General features: G+C 48.2%; 1 protein-coding gene across 1 annotated transcript in view; it reads right to left on the reverse strand.

Annotated features, from left to right (window-relative positions):
• Positions 1–15,221, reverse strand: part of LOC138280199 (tol-Pal system protein TolA-like) — a 689,969-nt gene that overhangs the window by 178,818 nt on the left and 495,930 nt on the right. The window contains exon 17 of the mRNA XM_069219461.1: positions 5,904–5,982. Within this exon, the coding sequence (XP_069075562.1) occupies positions 5,904–5,982 (79 nt within the window). The remainder of the gene's footprint in view (positions 1–5,903; positions 5,983–15,221) is intronic.

Consider the following 15,221-nt stretch of genomic DNA (forward strand, 5'->3'; position numbering starts at 1 on the left):
TGGGTGTAGAGTGGTGGGGACTTGCACTTCTGGAGTAAGGTGAGAGTCCCTTTAAAGATGGTTTCTCCTTTCTTTGGTTGGACAAGTCCGCTGTCCAAGGGAGTTCATGATCCTTTGTAGTTCCAGGGCAATCCTCTGAGTAGGCAGAGGTCGCTGGGCCCGCAGGATGCATCGCTGGTACAGGTTCTCTGAAGTTGGAGACAGGCCGGTAGGGCTGGGGCCAAAGCAGTTGTCTTCCTCCTGTTCTGTGGGGTTTTTCAGCTAGGTTGTCCTTCTTTGTAGGTCGCCAGGAATCTAATATCCTGGGTTCAGGGTCGCCCCTAAATATTGAATTTAGGTGTGTGTTAGGGTCACAGGGCAGTAGCCAATGGCTACTGTCCTTGAGGATAGCTACAGCCTCCTTGTACTCCCTTTCGCTGGGGAGGGAGCACATCCTCCAAAACAAGATGGAAGATTTTCCAAGGAGGGGATCACTTCAGCTCTGGTCACCTTAGGGGTGGACCTGGCTGAGGGGGAGACTCCTCCTTGTTTTTCTCATTATCTCCCCGGACTCGCTGCCAAAAGTGGGGGCTGTGTCCAGGGGGCGGGCAACTCCACTAGCTGGAGTGCCTTGGGGCACTGTAACAGGAGGCATAAGACTTTGAGGCTCACCACCAAGTGTTACAGTTCCTGCAGCGGGGAGCTGTGAAGCACCTCAACCCAGAGCAGGCTTTGTTTCTGATCCCAGAGAGCACAAAGGCTCTCAACCCCATGTGGTCAGAAACTTGTCGGTTAGTGGCAGGCAGGCACAGACTGGTCAGTCCTGCACTAAAGGGTTGGGTAAAATAAGGGGGCAGCTCTGTGATGCCCTCTGGGTGCATTTTGCAATAAATCCAGCACTGGCATCAGTGTGGGTTTACTGCGTTGAGAAGTTTGATACCAAACTTCCCAGCCTTAAGTGAAGCTACCAAAAAGCTGTGGAGTGTGTAATGAAAAACTCCCAGCCCATGCACAATATGGCCACACTGCACTTACAACGTCTAAGAATGGATTTAGACACTGAAGGGGCATATTGCCCATGCAACTAAACTGTGGTATAGTGCACCCTGCCTTAGGGCAGTAAGGCCTCCTAGAGGGGTGACTTACCTATGTCACAGGCAGTGGTTTGTGGGCATGGGACCCAGAGAGGGGTGCCATGTGGACATTACCTTTTTCTCTCCACCAACACGCACAATCTGTGATGGCAATGTGCATGTGCTTGATGAAGGGTCCCTTAGGATGGCATAATACATGCTGCAGCCCTTAGGGACCCTCCCTGGTCACAGGAGACCTTGGTACTACTGTTGCCTTTTACAAAAGGCTTAGCTGTGTGCCAGGGGCATGCCAATTGTAGAAACAATGGTACAATTTAGGGAAAGAACACTGGTGCTGGGGCCTAGTTAGCAGGATCACAGCACACACTCAGTCAAGTTAGCATCAGATATCAGGCAAAAAGTGTTTGATTGGGGTGAGACTTGGAAAAGTTGAGTGTGAAGTCCAGAGTGTGTAGGAGATCCACTGTCAACTGAGTGTGATACTGGCACTATCGTAAGGTACTGGCTTTGATAAACCAGTTGTCTAGGTAAGGCAAAACGTGGATGTTCTGTCTTTTGAGATGCGTGGAAAATACTGCCAAACACTTTGTAAAGACTCTGGGAGCGGTCGTGACCCCCAAAAGGCAAGACTCTTAACTGGTAATGTTTGCCTGAAATTACAAACCTTAGGTATTTTCTGGGTGCAGAGTGAATGGGAATATGAAAGTAGGCGTCCTTTAGATCTAGGGCTGTCATAAAGTCACCTTGTAGCAGAAATGAAATAACATCTTGAAGAATAACCATGTGAAAGTGTTCTGAAATGATGTATTGGTTTAGCAGTCTGAGGTAGAGAATAGGCCTGAGAGAGCAGCCATTTTTGGGAATAATTAAGTATAGGGAGTATACCCCTGATCCCTGGTGTTCTAAGAAGGGACTGAACCTCTTGTTTAAGAGGGGTGAGATGCTCGTGGGATAGTCTGAGTGCAAGGTGGAATATTTGGAGGAGCGGTAATGTGCTCCACACAATAACCATGTTGGGTAATGGAAAGAACCCATCAGTCTGTGGTGAGGTTGACCAACTCTGAATGAAGGTTTTGGAGCCTTCTCCCTGACAGGTGTGGAGTGAGCAGGGGCAAGTCACTGCTTTACAGTGGAGGACAAGTCTCAGAAGGTGGTATTCTCAGCTCAGCCCTTCTTATTGCCTCAATAGGAACCCCTTGTAGAAACCCCTAGAATAGGAGACTTGAGAGTGCCTAGATTGTGAAGTGGATGCCTCAAAGGATGTGGAGTTATAGGAGCCTGAAACAGGGGTGACGACAAGTACCCCTCTGTGTTGGGGACTGGAGGGCACTCAAGGCATTTTCCGCCTCAGTGTCCTTCTTTAGCTTCTCAAGGGTATTATATACTTGAGGGGCAAAAAGATGCTCCTTGTCAAACGGCATGTTATGGACCCCTTGCTGAACCTCTGGGTTGAGACAGAGCAGCGGAGCGAAGCATGCCTTCTGAGGACATGTGTAAATGCCCCGAGCAGCTACACCTGCAGCATCCAGGGCACAGAAAAAGGAATTATTAGATATTGTTTGCCCCTCAGAAAATATTATTTGCCCTCTTTTCTGGTGTTCATCTGGTAGAAACGAGAGGAGCTACTCAATTTTGCCCCAGTGAGTCAGGTCGTATTTGGCCAGTAATGCCTGGGAGTCTGCGATATGTCAATGGTTAGCTGCTTGCATAGCAATCCTTTTGCCAGCAGCATCAATTTTCTTGCTCTCTTTCTCAGGAGGAGGGGGAGCCCGTAGTGGCCTGGCTACCATCATGTTTTTGTGCTGTGATGGTTACAACAGAGTCAGGAGGGACTTGAGACCTAATTTATTGGGTCAGAGGGAGACAGCTTATATTTTTTGTCAACTCTAGAGATGATAACCTTAGAGCGGATGGGCTCCTGGAAGATTTAGTCAGCGTGTTAGGGAGCACTGTGAGAAATTGAATATGCCTGTATGTAGATGCAGCTCCTCTTGCCACTACTTGTTGGAAGGAAGTAGTAGCCTCAAGTGCTGAGGGGTGTGTGGGTTACAGGTCAGGATCAGTGGCAAGGATGGGGTCAGGATCACAAGTGTCCCAGGGATCTGGGTTCATGTTGTGACACATCCAACTCTTCACCAACAAATAAGAGCTCCTTGAAGGGTGCAATCTCCTGGTGTAGGTGAGACAGGAGAATGAGCGGAGGTGGGTGGCAGAGGCAGAGGAAGTAAAGGTGGAGCAGAAGGAGGAGGAGGAGGTGGAGATGGTCTAGTGGCTTTGTCATTACTTCTCTTGAGGTGATGGAGTGCCCAGGGCTTCCTGAAAGAACAGCTTCCTCTTTAACAGTAGGCAGAATAAGCAGCAATGCTTCCTTTACTCTTCATAGTCTCCATTATAGGCTCCACAGGCGAAGGAGTAGCAGAAGACTGACTAGAGTCTCTGTGTTCCAAAGTTTTTGGTTCCTTGGGTTTCGGCACCAATGGTTCGGTCGGGGCGATTTTCTCAGCACAGACGTGGAGCCGACTCAGGCTGAGGTTCTGACTGAAATGGGGATGACGTCAGTCCAAAGTGCCATAGGTTGAAGCCAAAGACAATGACTTTGTCAGAGGCAGCCAAAACAAATTTTCAGTTCTGACCATGGGCTGCTGGCAGTGGCAAGCCAGCAATCTCTAGGAGCCTTTTTAGAGTCTTGGGATGTGTAGGAGGGTACTCCTCATTCGGCCCGATGTTATCTTTTGGCTTTCATGTCAGACTGCACGTTGGAGTCGAAAGGGTCCTGGATGGAGAAGGCCTCTTCATGTGCAGGCTCCTCCCTGAGCTTGTTCCTCCCCAAAGATGTAGGAGGTGTCGTCCAGAGCCTTGTGCGCCATTTCCAGTCGACGTCCCCTTCGGTCTCAAAGCGCTTTCTTCACACAGAAAAATCTGCAGGCATCGCAGGTAGCCTCCTGGTGACTGGAGGAGAGGCACAGGTTACACAGCAGATGGTGATCGGTGTGGGGACATTTTGCGTGGCACCGAGGACAGAAGCGAAACGGTGTTCGTTCCATTAGGTTGCATATAGTTCGGTGTCAAATGGTAGGCCTGAGGTGGGTGAGGACGCCCTGAAGGGTGCACGGTCAGTGTCCAGACAACCAACTCGACGCACGCGCTTAGATTGAAAGATGCAAGCAGAGACAATACCGTCAAAGAAGGTAAGAAAGAAAGATTTCGACCCGGGGCAAGTCTAATGACGGAGTGAAGACACATGTCTGAACCCGATGGCGGAGAGATTACAATCCAACAAAGGAGTTGATGCCCATGCACACTATCACCGAGAGGAGAAGTCACTCGACCCCGTGACTTGAAACACTTCTTCAAAGAAAAACAACGTGCAGCACTCTCAACACTAGATGGCAGGAGTATACACAGCATGTGCATCTACAGCCACACATGCCATCAAACATTTGGTTTCAGGGCTCAGTAAACTTCCACAAGTTTTGGGTTGTTCTTTAAGCACCTTGTTGAGCCGGATAGAGTGCAAATGCATATAATAGCTTAATGTGTAGTGGTGTAGAGTGCAGCGGCACAGAGTAAACTGGTGCAGAGTAGATTAGAGTGGCGTATAGTCTTTTGGGTTACCATGCAAGGGCACAGAATTGAGAGTTACAGAGTAAAGTGCAGTGTTGCAGAGTGGCGTAGAACACAGTGGCATAAAGTGGAGTTGTGAACAGTAGATGTGTGTAGCCTAAACTGGAGTGGTGTAGCTTGCAGTGGTGAAGAGTGCAGTGGTGTAGAGTAGAGGGGCAAAGATTGCAATGGCAGAGTTGAGTGGTACAGGGTAGAGTAGAGAAGCGAGGCTTTAAGTGGCATTGAATACAGTGGCGTAGAGTGGAGCGGTGCATGTTGCAGTTGAGTGGAGTGATAAAGTGGAGAAATGCAGGGTGGTGTGGAGCAGAGAAGAGTGGCAGAGTGGAGTATGCATGGTACGGCAGCACGCTGTCATTACAGACAACACAGTTTCGATTGAAATGACAATATTTGTACAGAAATGCAGTTTTGCTACTAAAACTATACTGTGCATGAACTGAAACATGCAGAAATTGCATCACCTAGTGTATTTATTTATTTTGATCATGTTGAAGTATTTGTTTCCAACACTCTTACAAAAAACAATTATGTGCTTCATTTGTGTTCCTAATTCTGATATATTCTGAAATACTTAGTTAATTTAAAATATGATTGCTAGGAAAATGCCTCTTTCCTACCCCCAGTAACCAGCAAGATTGTCACATAAATCCTCTCACTCTGAAGACAAAGAAAAGTAAACAAGCACCCTCTGAACACAGTGCGTAACATTTGACCTCAGTCTTTGAATGCACAGCAAATGTGACAAGATAAGACCAAAGTTTAAAGGCCTGCTTACAGAAAGGAGTTTGTGGAAGAATACAGATAACACGGTTTAGGGAACGAGCAGGATTAATTGAACCTGAAGAGCCTAAAGTAAATAAAGCCAGCACATAGTAAGCCATAACATGTGAATTACAAACCACAAAGCCAATGTTAATCAACGGGCAGAATGCATTACTAGGTCAACTTTCTGAAAGTTCCCCAAGTAAGAAAGCAGCACCTATGATAAAATTCCATGCAAATGGATGCCAGACGAATAGGGCAGGGAGGTTTGTAATACAATTTGCAAAAGTAAGACCAGTTATTTAATAAGAAATTAAACCTCAAATAAAAAGCACACATATGATGAGTTTAAAAAAGTGCTACACATCCTTTTCGATAACCTTTAATTCACAAGCTTCATACATCCAAAACAATCCTCCAAAAAGATCACATCAACATGCTTACCAGACTTGGGTAAATTAGGTCTGTTCTGGGTAATTGCTTCAGCGACTTGCTTAGCCCTTGCAAGTTTCTCTTCAGCAACCTGGGAACACACAACAAGTGTTATACAGAACTTTACTTTAAAGTGAAAATCAATAAGTGTACAGGTGGTTAGTTGAAAATAAAAATGAGAAATGAATATGGAGCCCAATGTAAGCTTTGCACTTGTATTCTTGGAAACCGAACATGCAACAAATAATGCGCCCATTATTTAAACTGTCAGTGCAATCGTCAGCGAAAAACACAATACCATCATATTTCTTATACAATTTATTAGACATAAAGGTCTCAATCTATCAATTCAGAAATCAGCATTTAAGACATAGGGCCAGATTTATAATTCAGCGGACGAGTTACAGAGTTGACTGGTAAATTATTTTGTGGAGGCAAGATGGTAGGGATGACATTCAGGGCCCGATTTAGAAATCTGCAGACAGGTTACTCCATCACAACGGTGACGCATATCCGGTCTGCTGTAATCTAAATCCTATAGGATAGGATGGGATTCAGATTTTGGCGGACGGGATATCAGTCAACGTCAGTCAACGTTGTGATGGAGTAACCTGTCTGCAGATTTCTAAATCGGGCCCTGAATGTCATCCCTACCATCTTGCCTCCACAAAATAATTTACCAGTCAACTTTGTGACATGGCATCATGCACCTATTTAACAAATGACATCTCACAATATGAATCCAGGAAACATCCGGCCAACTTGTTCACATGTAATAGACCCCAGCCGAAGTGGTGATTATGTTTTCAGGTTTTAACTGTACGTAGGAGGAATTGTAGACTCTCCTCAGAACATTTTGTTTACATTGGGTGGTCATTTTAAGTAACTCACAATTTTGGACTGATGTGATATTCGCCACAAAGAACATCAGACTGGTATAAATATCTTGACAACTGTGTCTTGTTGTAGGAAAGTCCCCTTTTGGACACAGTCATCCCCACTTGCTGCCACTGGTACGGAGGCTTCTTGACTGAGGTGCACTGGGTTCCTGCTAAACAGGTCCCCAGTGCCGGTGCTCCTTCCCTAAAAACAAGGTAAAATATCTAATTGTGCACAATTAGCACATCCTCTAGAACAGGAGTGTGGAATTCCTACAGCCACATGCCCGGGGCAATATGCTTGGGGTCAAGGACAACACATTGTCATGGTTATTTTTTCCTTGGAAAAAGTAGGCCCAACCTGCTGCAGTAAAAAACATTTGGCTGCCAGTTTAGAGAACACATTATGGATCAGGGAAGGGCATTGTCTGCAGTTAAGGTAACATTTGTGTCCATATAACGTTGTTCGAACTTGTATTTATGGTTAATTAATGCAAACATTTATTATAAGGGTGAGTACTCTAAGGAAATATTGCAAGTCGGACTGCACTACAGACAGTCTCTATCACTAGGGGTCGGTGCAGGAGGCACTCTGGGTGGAACAATCCTTTTAAGGCCTACCATGAAAGCTTTGATGACGGAGATTCTGAACAAGGAAGTATATTGTCGGTTCTGCAGATATGCAGCTATAGATGCAAGGTGCAAGCGTTGCCCTTGGACAGAGGGTGTGGAAACCTGGAGACAAACCTTTTGCACTTTCTGCTGCGGCGAAAAGTTCCATCTTAGGAGTTCCCAATTTTGGAAAGTATGTTTGAAGGACTTGTGGGTGGAGTTCTCATTTGTAGACTTGTTGCTGCATCCTGCCGCATCCAGAGGCCCTATACCGTGACGTCTTGAAAGTGAGCACCGTAACCTGTCAGTAATGCATCTGTGGTCAGAATGACCTTAGGCACAGGGTCCAGAAAAGGCTGCCCTTTCAATAGGTTGGTGGTGTTCCACCATTACAAAGAGCGGTGAGTATGGTGGTCTAACGCTAGATCTTCCAGGTGACCCTGTGACTGAGACCACTGATGAGACAAACACTGCTGTACGGGGCGCATGTGGAATCTGACATGGGGAACAATAGGTATACAAGAGACCATCATCCCAAAAAGGCACATACTAGACCTGACTGTGAATGTACTATTCTCCTGAACCTGGGGGAGAAGCAACTGAAAATTCTGAACCCGAGCCAGATTGGGGTATGTGTTAGACCTGGCATCCTTGGTGTGGTTTCCCCTGTCTTTTTGCCTCTACTTCCTATGTTTTGACTATGTGCTGAACTCTGTTTTTGCTAGTTTTGGTACTCTGGGCACTTTACCACTGCTGACCAGTTCTAAAGTGCAAGTGGTCTCTGTGTAAACTATATGTAATTGGCTTTCTATGACTGGCATGCTTGATTTACTATTAAGTCCCTAGTAAAGTCACTAGAGATGCCCCCGGGCATGTAAATCAAATGCTACTAGTGGGCCTGCAGCACTGATTGTGCCACCCACATGAGTAGCCCTGTAAATATGGCTCAGACCTGCCACTGCAGTGTCTGTGTGCAGTTTTAAACTGCTGCTTTGACCTGACAAGTGTACCCACTTGCCAGGCCCAAACCTTCCCTTTTTGTACATGTAAGGCAAATCTATGGTATGCCCTAGGTAGCCCCGTGGGCAGGGTGCAGCTTATGTTCAAGGTAGGACATGAACTGATGTGTTTTACATGTCCTGACAGTGAAATACTACCAAAGTCGGTTTTCACTGTTGCAAGGCCTATCTCTCTCATTGGTGTAAATCTCTTTTAAGTGCAGTTTCCCATTGGGAGCAGATAGAAAAATTGAGTTTGGGGTCTCTGAACTCACAATTTAAAAATACATCTTTCGGTAAAGTTGTTTTTTAGATTTGTTGATTGAAAATGCCACTTTTAGAAATTGGGCATTTTCTTGCTTAACCATTCTGTGCCTCTGCCTGCTTGTGCATTCCATGTCTGGGTCAAAAGATGGTTGGGCTGTTTGTGAATCTCCACTAGACAGTAACACAAAGGGTGTAGCCTGCATATCCTGATGTGTTTCCTGGGCTACAGTGGGGAGGGAGGAGCTGACACTTACACCTGAAAAGACTGTCAGCCCTCACACAACGCAGTCTCCAACACCCTGGTGTGTGTCTGGGGCTAGGCTTGGGCACGGCAGGATATTGTCAACAACAGATACTTTCCTTTGAAGTTTGCCTACTTCAAAGGTAGAAAGGGAGATAAGTAGTGGACCAAAAACCCCTGATTTTCAGATTACTTCTGGAATCAAGAGCAACCACTGCCAAGGAGAGGAGCTGAAGAGCTGGGGGAGTACTGCCCCTTAGCCTGTGACTGTGCTTTGCTGGGTTGGCCTGCAGTTGCTGCTTCTGCCTGAAAGAAGACAAAGGCTGGACTTTGTGGTATATTTCACTCGTTAAGTGCCTCCAAGGGCTTGCACTGAGCTTGCCCCCTGTTTTGAAGTCTCAGGGCGATCAAAGACTTCCTCCGCCAGGACCTGGACTCTCCTGCTGAGACTCCTTCCCTGCCAAGTGGTGTCCATTCCAGTCCCTGGGCCGCTAAAAGGTGAAGCTGGTGGAACCAAGACTAAAAACCATGCACAGGAGCCGTGCACGGAAAATCTTTACACTCCACCAGCAACGCGGCTGTAGAAATGACGCACCACCTGCATCGCAGCTGGGAAATCGACGTATTACCTGCATCATGGCTATAGAAACAACGCAACACCCACCTGCGGCTGCTGAATTCACAGCAAGCCCCACACAGTGCGGTTCCTCATCACCGTGCGGACGGATTTTGCATGTGTCGCTTGGGCATCAAAGTCAACATGAATCTGCCCAGACCTCCAGGTTACCATCCGGAAATTGATGCATCAATTTCTTGCAAGAGAGAAAAACGATCCATCACCTATACAACTGGAGAAGAAAACTACACAAGGGCTCACTTGTGAGTACGGAATCAAAGCATTGCTGACTTTTCCAATGCATGCTCGCCGTACGGCTTTATTTTTGACGCAACCCAGATACTTCGTGTAACCTCAACGCATCCATTGTTTTCAATTGAGTAAGGGTCTTTTTTATTTAAAAATTCATAACTTTACTTGTGTATGTTGGGTGTAAGGAAATGCCTCCTTGGCATGGATACCCCCTGACTTTTTGCCTTTGCTGATGCTATGTTTTGAATTGAAAGTGTGCTGAGGCCTGCTAACCAGGCCCCAGCACCAGTGTTCTTTCACTAACCTGTACTTTTGATTCCACAATTGGCACACCCTGGCATCCAGGTAAGTCCCTTGTAACTGGTACCCCTGGTAGCAAGGGCCCTGATGCCAGGAAAGGTCTCTAAGGGCTGCAGCATATCTTATGCCACCCTGGGGACCCCTCACTCAGCACAGACACACTGCTTACCAGCTTGTGTGTGCTGGTGAGAACAAAACGAATAAGTCGACATGGCACTGCCCTCAGGGTGCCATGCCAACCTCACACTGCCTATGCAGTATAGATAAGTCACCCCTCTAGTAGGCCTTACAGCCCTAAGGCAGGGTGCACTATACCATAGGTGAGGGCACCAGTACATGAGTACTGTGCCCCTACAGTGTCTAAGCCCAACCTTAGACATTGTAACTGCAGGGTAGCCATAAGAGTATATGGTCTGGGAGTCTGTCAAACACGGACTCCACAGCACCATAATGGCTACACTGAAAACTGGGAAGTTTGGTATCAAACTTCTCAGCACAATAAATGCACACTGATGCCAGTGTACATTTTATTGTGAAATACACCCCAGAGGGCACCTTAGAGGTGCCCCCTGAAACCTTAACCGACTATCTGTGTAGGCTGACTAGTTCCAGCAGCCTGCCACAACCGAGACATGTTGCTGGCCCCATGGGGAGAGTGCCTTTGTCACTCTGAGGCCAGTAACAAAGCCTGCACTGGGCGGAGATGCTAACACCTCCCCCAGGCAGGAGCTGTCACACCTGGCGGTGAGCCTCAAAGGCTCACCCCTTTGTGCCAGCACCGCAGGACACTCCAGCTAGTGGAGTTGCCCGCCCCCTCCGGCCACGGCCCCCACTTTTGGCGGCAAGGCCGGAGAAAATAATGAGAATAACAATGAGGAGTCACTGGCCAGTCAGGACAGCCCTTAAGGTGTCCTGAGCTGAAGTGACTAACTTTTAGAAATCCTCCATCTTGCAGATGGAGGATTCCCCAATAGGATTAGGGATGTGACCCCCTCCCCTTGGGAGGAGGCACAAAGAGGGTGTACCCACCCTCAGGGATAGTAGCCATTGGCTACTAACCCCCCAGACCTAAACACGCCCTTAAATTTGGTATTTAAGGGCTTCCCTGAACCTAAGAATTTAGATTCCTGAAACCTACAAGAAGAAGAAGACTGCTGAGCTGAAAAACCCCTGCAGAGAAGGAACAGAAGACACCAACTGCTTTGGCCCCAGTCCTACTTGCCTGTCTCCTGCCTTCCAAAGAACCCTGCTCCAGCGACGCTTTCCAAAGGACCAGCGACCTCTGAATCCTCAGAGGACTGCCCTGCTTCAAACAAACCGAGGAACTCCCGAGGACAGCGGCCCTGCTCCAAAAGAACTGCAACTTTGTTTCAAGGAGCAGACTTAAAGACCCCTGCAACTCCCCGCAAGAAGCGTGAGACTTGCAACACTGCACCCGGCGACCCCGACCCGACTGGTGGAGAACCAACACCTCAGGGAGGACCCTCCGGCGACTCCGAGACCGTGAGTAACCAAAGTTGTCCCCCCTGAGCTCCCACAGCGACGCCTGCAGAGGGAATCCCGAGGCTCCCCCTGACCGCGACTGCCTGAACTCCCTTTCCCGACGGCTGGAAAAGACTCTGCACCCGCAGCCCCCAGCACCGAAAGGAACGGAACTCCTGTGCAGGAGTGACCCCCAGGAGGCCCTCTCCCTTGCCCAGGTGGTGGCTACCCCGAGGAGCCCCCCCTTGCCTGCCTGCAACGCTGAAGAGATCCCTTGATCTCTCATTGATTTACATTGAAAACCCGACGCTTGTTTCTACACTGCACCCAGCCGCCCCAGTGCCGCTGAGGGTGTACTTTTTCTGTGAACTCGTGTCCCCCCCGGTGCCCTACAAAACCCCCCTGGTCTGCCCTCCGAAGACACGGGTACTTACCTGCTGGCCGACCGGAACCGGGGCACCCCCTTCTCTCCATTGCAGCCTATGCGTTTTGGGCACCTCTTTGACCTCTGCACCTGACCGGCCCTGAGCTGCTGGTGTGGTAACTTTGGGGTTGCTCTGAACCCCCAACGGTGGGCTACCTTGGACCCAAACCTGAGACTTGTAAGTGATTTACTTACCTGACAAAACTAACAAAAACTTCCCTCCCCCAGGAACTGTGAAAATTGCACTGTGTCCACTTTTAAAACAGCTTATTGTGTTTTATGCAAAAAGTATACATGCTAATGTAATGATTCAAAGTTCCTAAAGTACTTACCTGCAATACCTTTCAAATGAGATATTACATGTAGAATTTGAACCTGTGGTTCTTAAAATAAACTAAGAAAATATATTTTTCTATACAAAAACCTATTGGCCTGGAATTGTCTCTGAGTGTGTGTTCCTCATTTATTGCCTGTGTGTATGTACAACAAATGCTTAACACTACTTGTAGGAAGTTGGCTCTGTATGTGCTATTTCAAAGTAAGGAATAGCATGCACAGAGTCCAAGGGTTCCCCTTAGAGGTAAAATAGTGGTAAAAAGAGATAATACTAATGCTCTATTTTGTGGTAGTGTGGTCGAGCAGTAGGCTTATCCAAGGAGTAGTGTTAAGCATTTGTTGTACATACACATAGACAATAAATGAGGTACACACACTCAGAGACAAATCCAGCCAATAGGTTTTGTTATAGAAAAATATCTTTTCTTAGTTTATTTTAAGAACCACAGGTTCAAATTTAACATGTAATATCTTGTTTGAAAGGTATTGCAGGTAAGTACATTAGGAACTTTGAATCATTTCAATTGCATGTACACTTTTCAAGTTATTCACAAATAGCTATTTCAAAAGTGGACACTTAGTGCAATTTTCACAGTTCCTGGGGGAGGTAAGTTTTTGTTAGTTTTACCAGGTAAGTAAGACACTTACAGGGTTCAGTTCTTGGTCCAAGGTAGCCCACCGTTGGGGGTTCAGAGCAACCCCAAAGTTACCACACCAGCAGCTCAGGGCCGGTCAGGTGCAGAGTTCAAAGTGGTGCCCAAAACGCATAGGCTTCAATGGAGAGAAGGGGGTGCCCCGGTTCCGGTCTGCTTGCAGGTAAGTACCCGTGTCTTCGGAGGGCAGACCAGGGGGGTTTTGTAGGGCACCGGGGGGGACACAAGCCCACACAGAAATTTCACCCTCAGCGGCGCGGGGGCGGCCGGGTGCAGTGTTAGAACAAGCGTCGGGTTCGCAATGGAAGTCAATGAGAGATCAAGGGATCTCTTCAGCGCTGCAGGCAGGCAAGGGGGGGCTTCCTCGGGGAAACCTCCACTTGGGCAAGGGAGAGGGACTCCTGGGGGTCACTTCTGCAGTGAAAGTCCGGTCCTTCAGGTCCTGGGGGCTGCGGGTGCAGGGTCTTTTCCAGGCGTCGGGACTTAGGTTTCAGAGAGTCGCGGTCAGGGGAAGCCTCGGGATTCCCTCTGCAGGCGGCGCTGTAGGGGCTCAGGGGGGACAGGTTTTGGTACTCACAGTCGTAGAGTAGTCCGGGGGTCCTCCCTGAGGTGTTGGTTCTCCACCAGCCGAGTTGGGGTCGCCGGGTGCAGTGTTGCAAGTCTCACGCTTCTTGCGGGGAGATTGCAGGGTTCTTTAAAGCTGCTCCTTTGGATAAAGTTGCAGTCTTTTTGGAGCAGGTCCGCTGTCCTCGGGAGTTTCTTGTCGTCGTCGAAGCAGGGCAGTCCTCAGAGGATTCAGAGGTCGCTGGTCCCTTTGGAAGGCGTCGCTGGAGCAGAGTTCTTTGGAAGGCAGGAGACAGGCCAGTGAGTTTCTGGAGCCAAGGCAGTTGTTGTCTTCTGGTCTTCCTCTGCAGGGGTTTTCAGCTAGGCAGTCCTTCTTGTTGTTGCAGGAATCTAAATCTTTAGGTTCAGGGAAGCCCTTAAATACTAAATTTAAGGGCGTGTTTAGGTCTGGGGGGTTAGTAGCCAATGGCTACTAGCCCTGAGGGTGGGTACACCCTCTTTGTGCCCCCTCCCAAGGGGAGGGGGTCACATCCCTAATCCTATTGGGGGAATCCTCCTTCTACAAGATGGAGGATTTCTAAAAGTCAGAGTCACCTCAGCTCAGGACACCTTAGGGGCTGTCCTGACTGGCCAGTGACTCCTCCTTGTTTTTCTCATTATCTCTCCTGGACTTGCCGCCAAAAGTGGGGGCTGGGTCCAGGAGGCGGGCATCTCCACTAGCTGGAGTGCCCTGGGGCATTGTAACACGAAGCTTGAGCCTTTGAAGCTCACTGCTAGGTGTTACAGTTCCTGCAGGGGGGAGGTGTGAAGCACCTCCACCCAGGGCAGGCTTTGTTTCTGTCCTCAGAGAGCACAAAGGCTCTCACCGCATGAGGTCAGACACTCGTCTCTCAGCAGCAGGCTGGCACAGACCAGTCAGTCCTGCACTGAACAATTGGGTAAAATACAGGGGGTATCTCTAAGATGCCCTCTGTGTGCATTTTTTAATAAATCCAACACTGGCATCAGTGTGGGTTTATTATTCTGAGAAGTTTGATACTAAACTTCCCAGTATTCAGTGTAGCCATTATGGAGCTGTGGAGTTCGTTTTTGACAGACTCCCAGCCCATATACTCTTATGGCTACCCTGCACTTACAATGTCTAAGGTTTTGCTTAGACACTGTAGGGGCATAGTGCTCATGCACATAGGCCCTCACCTGTGGTATAGTGCACCCTGCCTTAGGGCTGTAAGGCCTACTAGAGGGGTGACTTACCTATGCCACAGGCAGTGGGAGGTTGGCATGGCACCCTGAGGGGAGTGCCATGTCGACTTAGTCATTTTCTCCCCATCAGCACACACAAGCTGGCAAGCAGTGTGTCTGTGCTGAGTGAGGGGTCCCTAGGGTGGCATAAGACATGCTGCAGCCCTTAGAGACCTTCCCTGGCATCAGGGCCCTTGGTACCAGGGGTACCAGTTACAAGGGACTTACCTAGGTGCCAGGGTTGTGCCAATTGTGGAAACAATGGTACATTTTAGGTGAAAGAACACTGGTGCTGGGGCCTGGTTAGCAGGGTCCCAGCACACTTCTCAGTCAAGTCAGCATCAGTATCACGCAAAAAGTGGGGGGTAACTGCAACAGGGAGCCATTTCTTTACACTACTCCTTTGATAAGCCTACTGCTCGACCACACTACCACAAAATAGAGCATTAGTATTATCTCTTTTTG

This window comes from Pleurodeles waltl, chromosome 2_2, assembly GCF_031143425.1.
Source record: "Pleurodeles waltl isolate 20211129_DDA chromosome 2_2, aPleWal1.hap1.20221129, whole genome shotgun sequence".
Classification (NCBI taxonomy): domain Eukaryota; kingdom Metazoa; phylum Chordata; class Amphibia; order Caudata; family Salamandridae; genus Pleurodeles; species Pleurodeles waltl.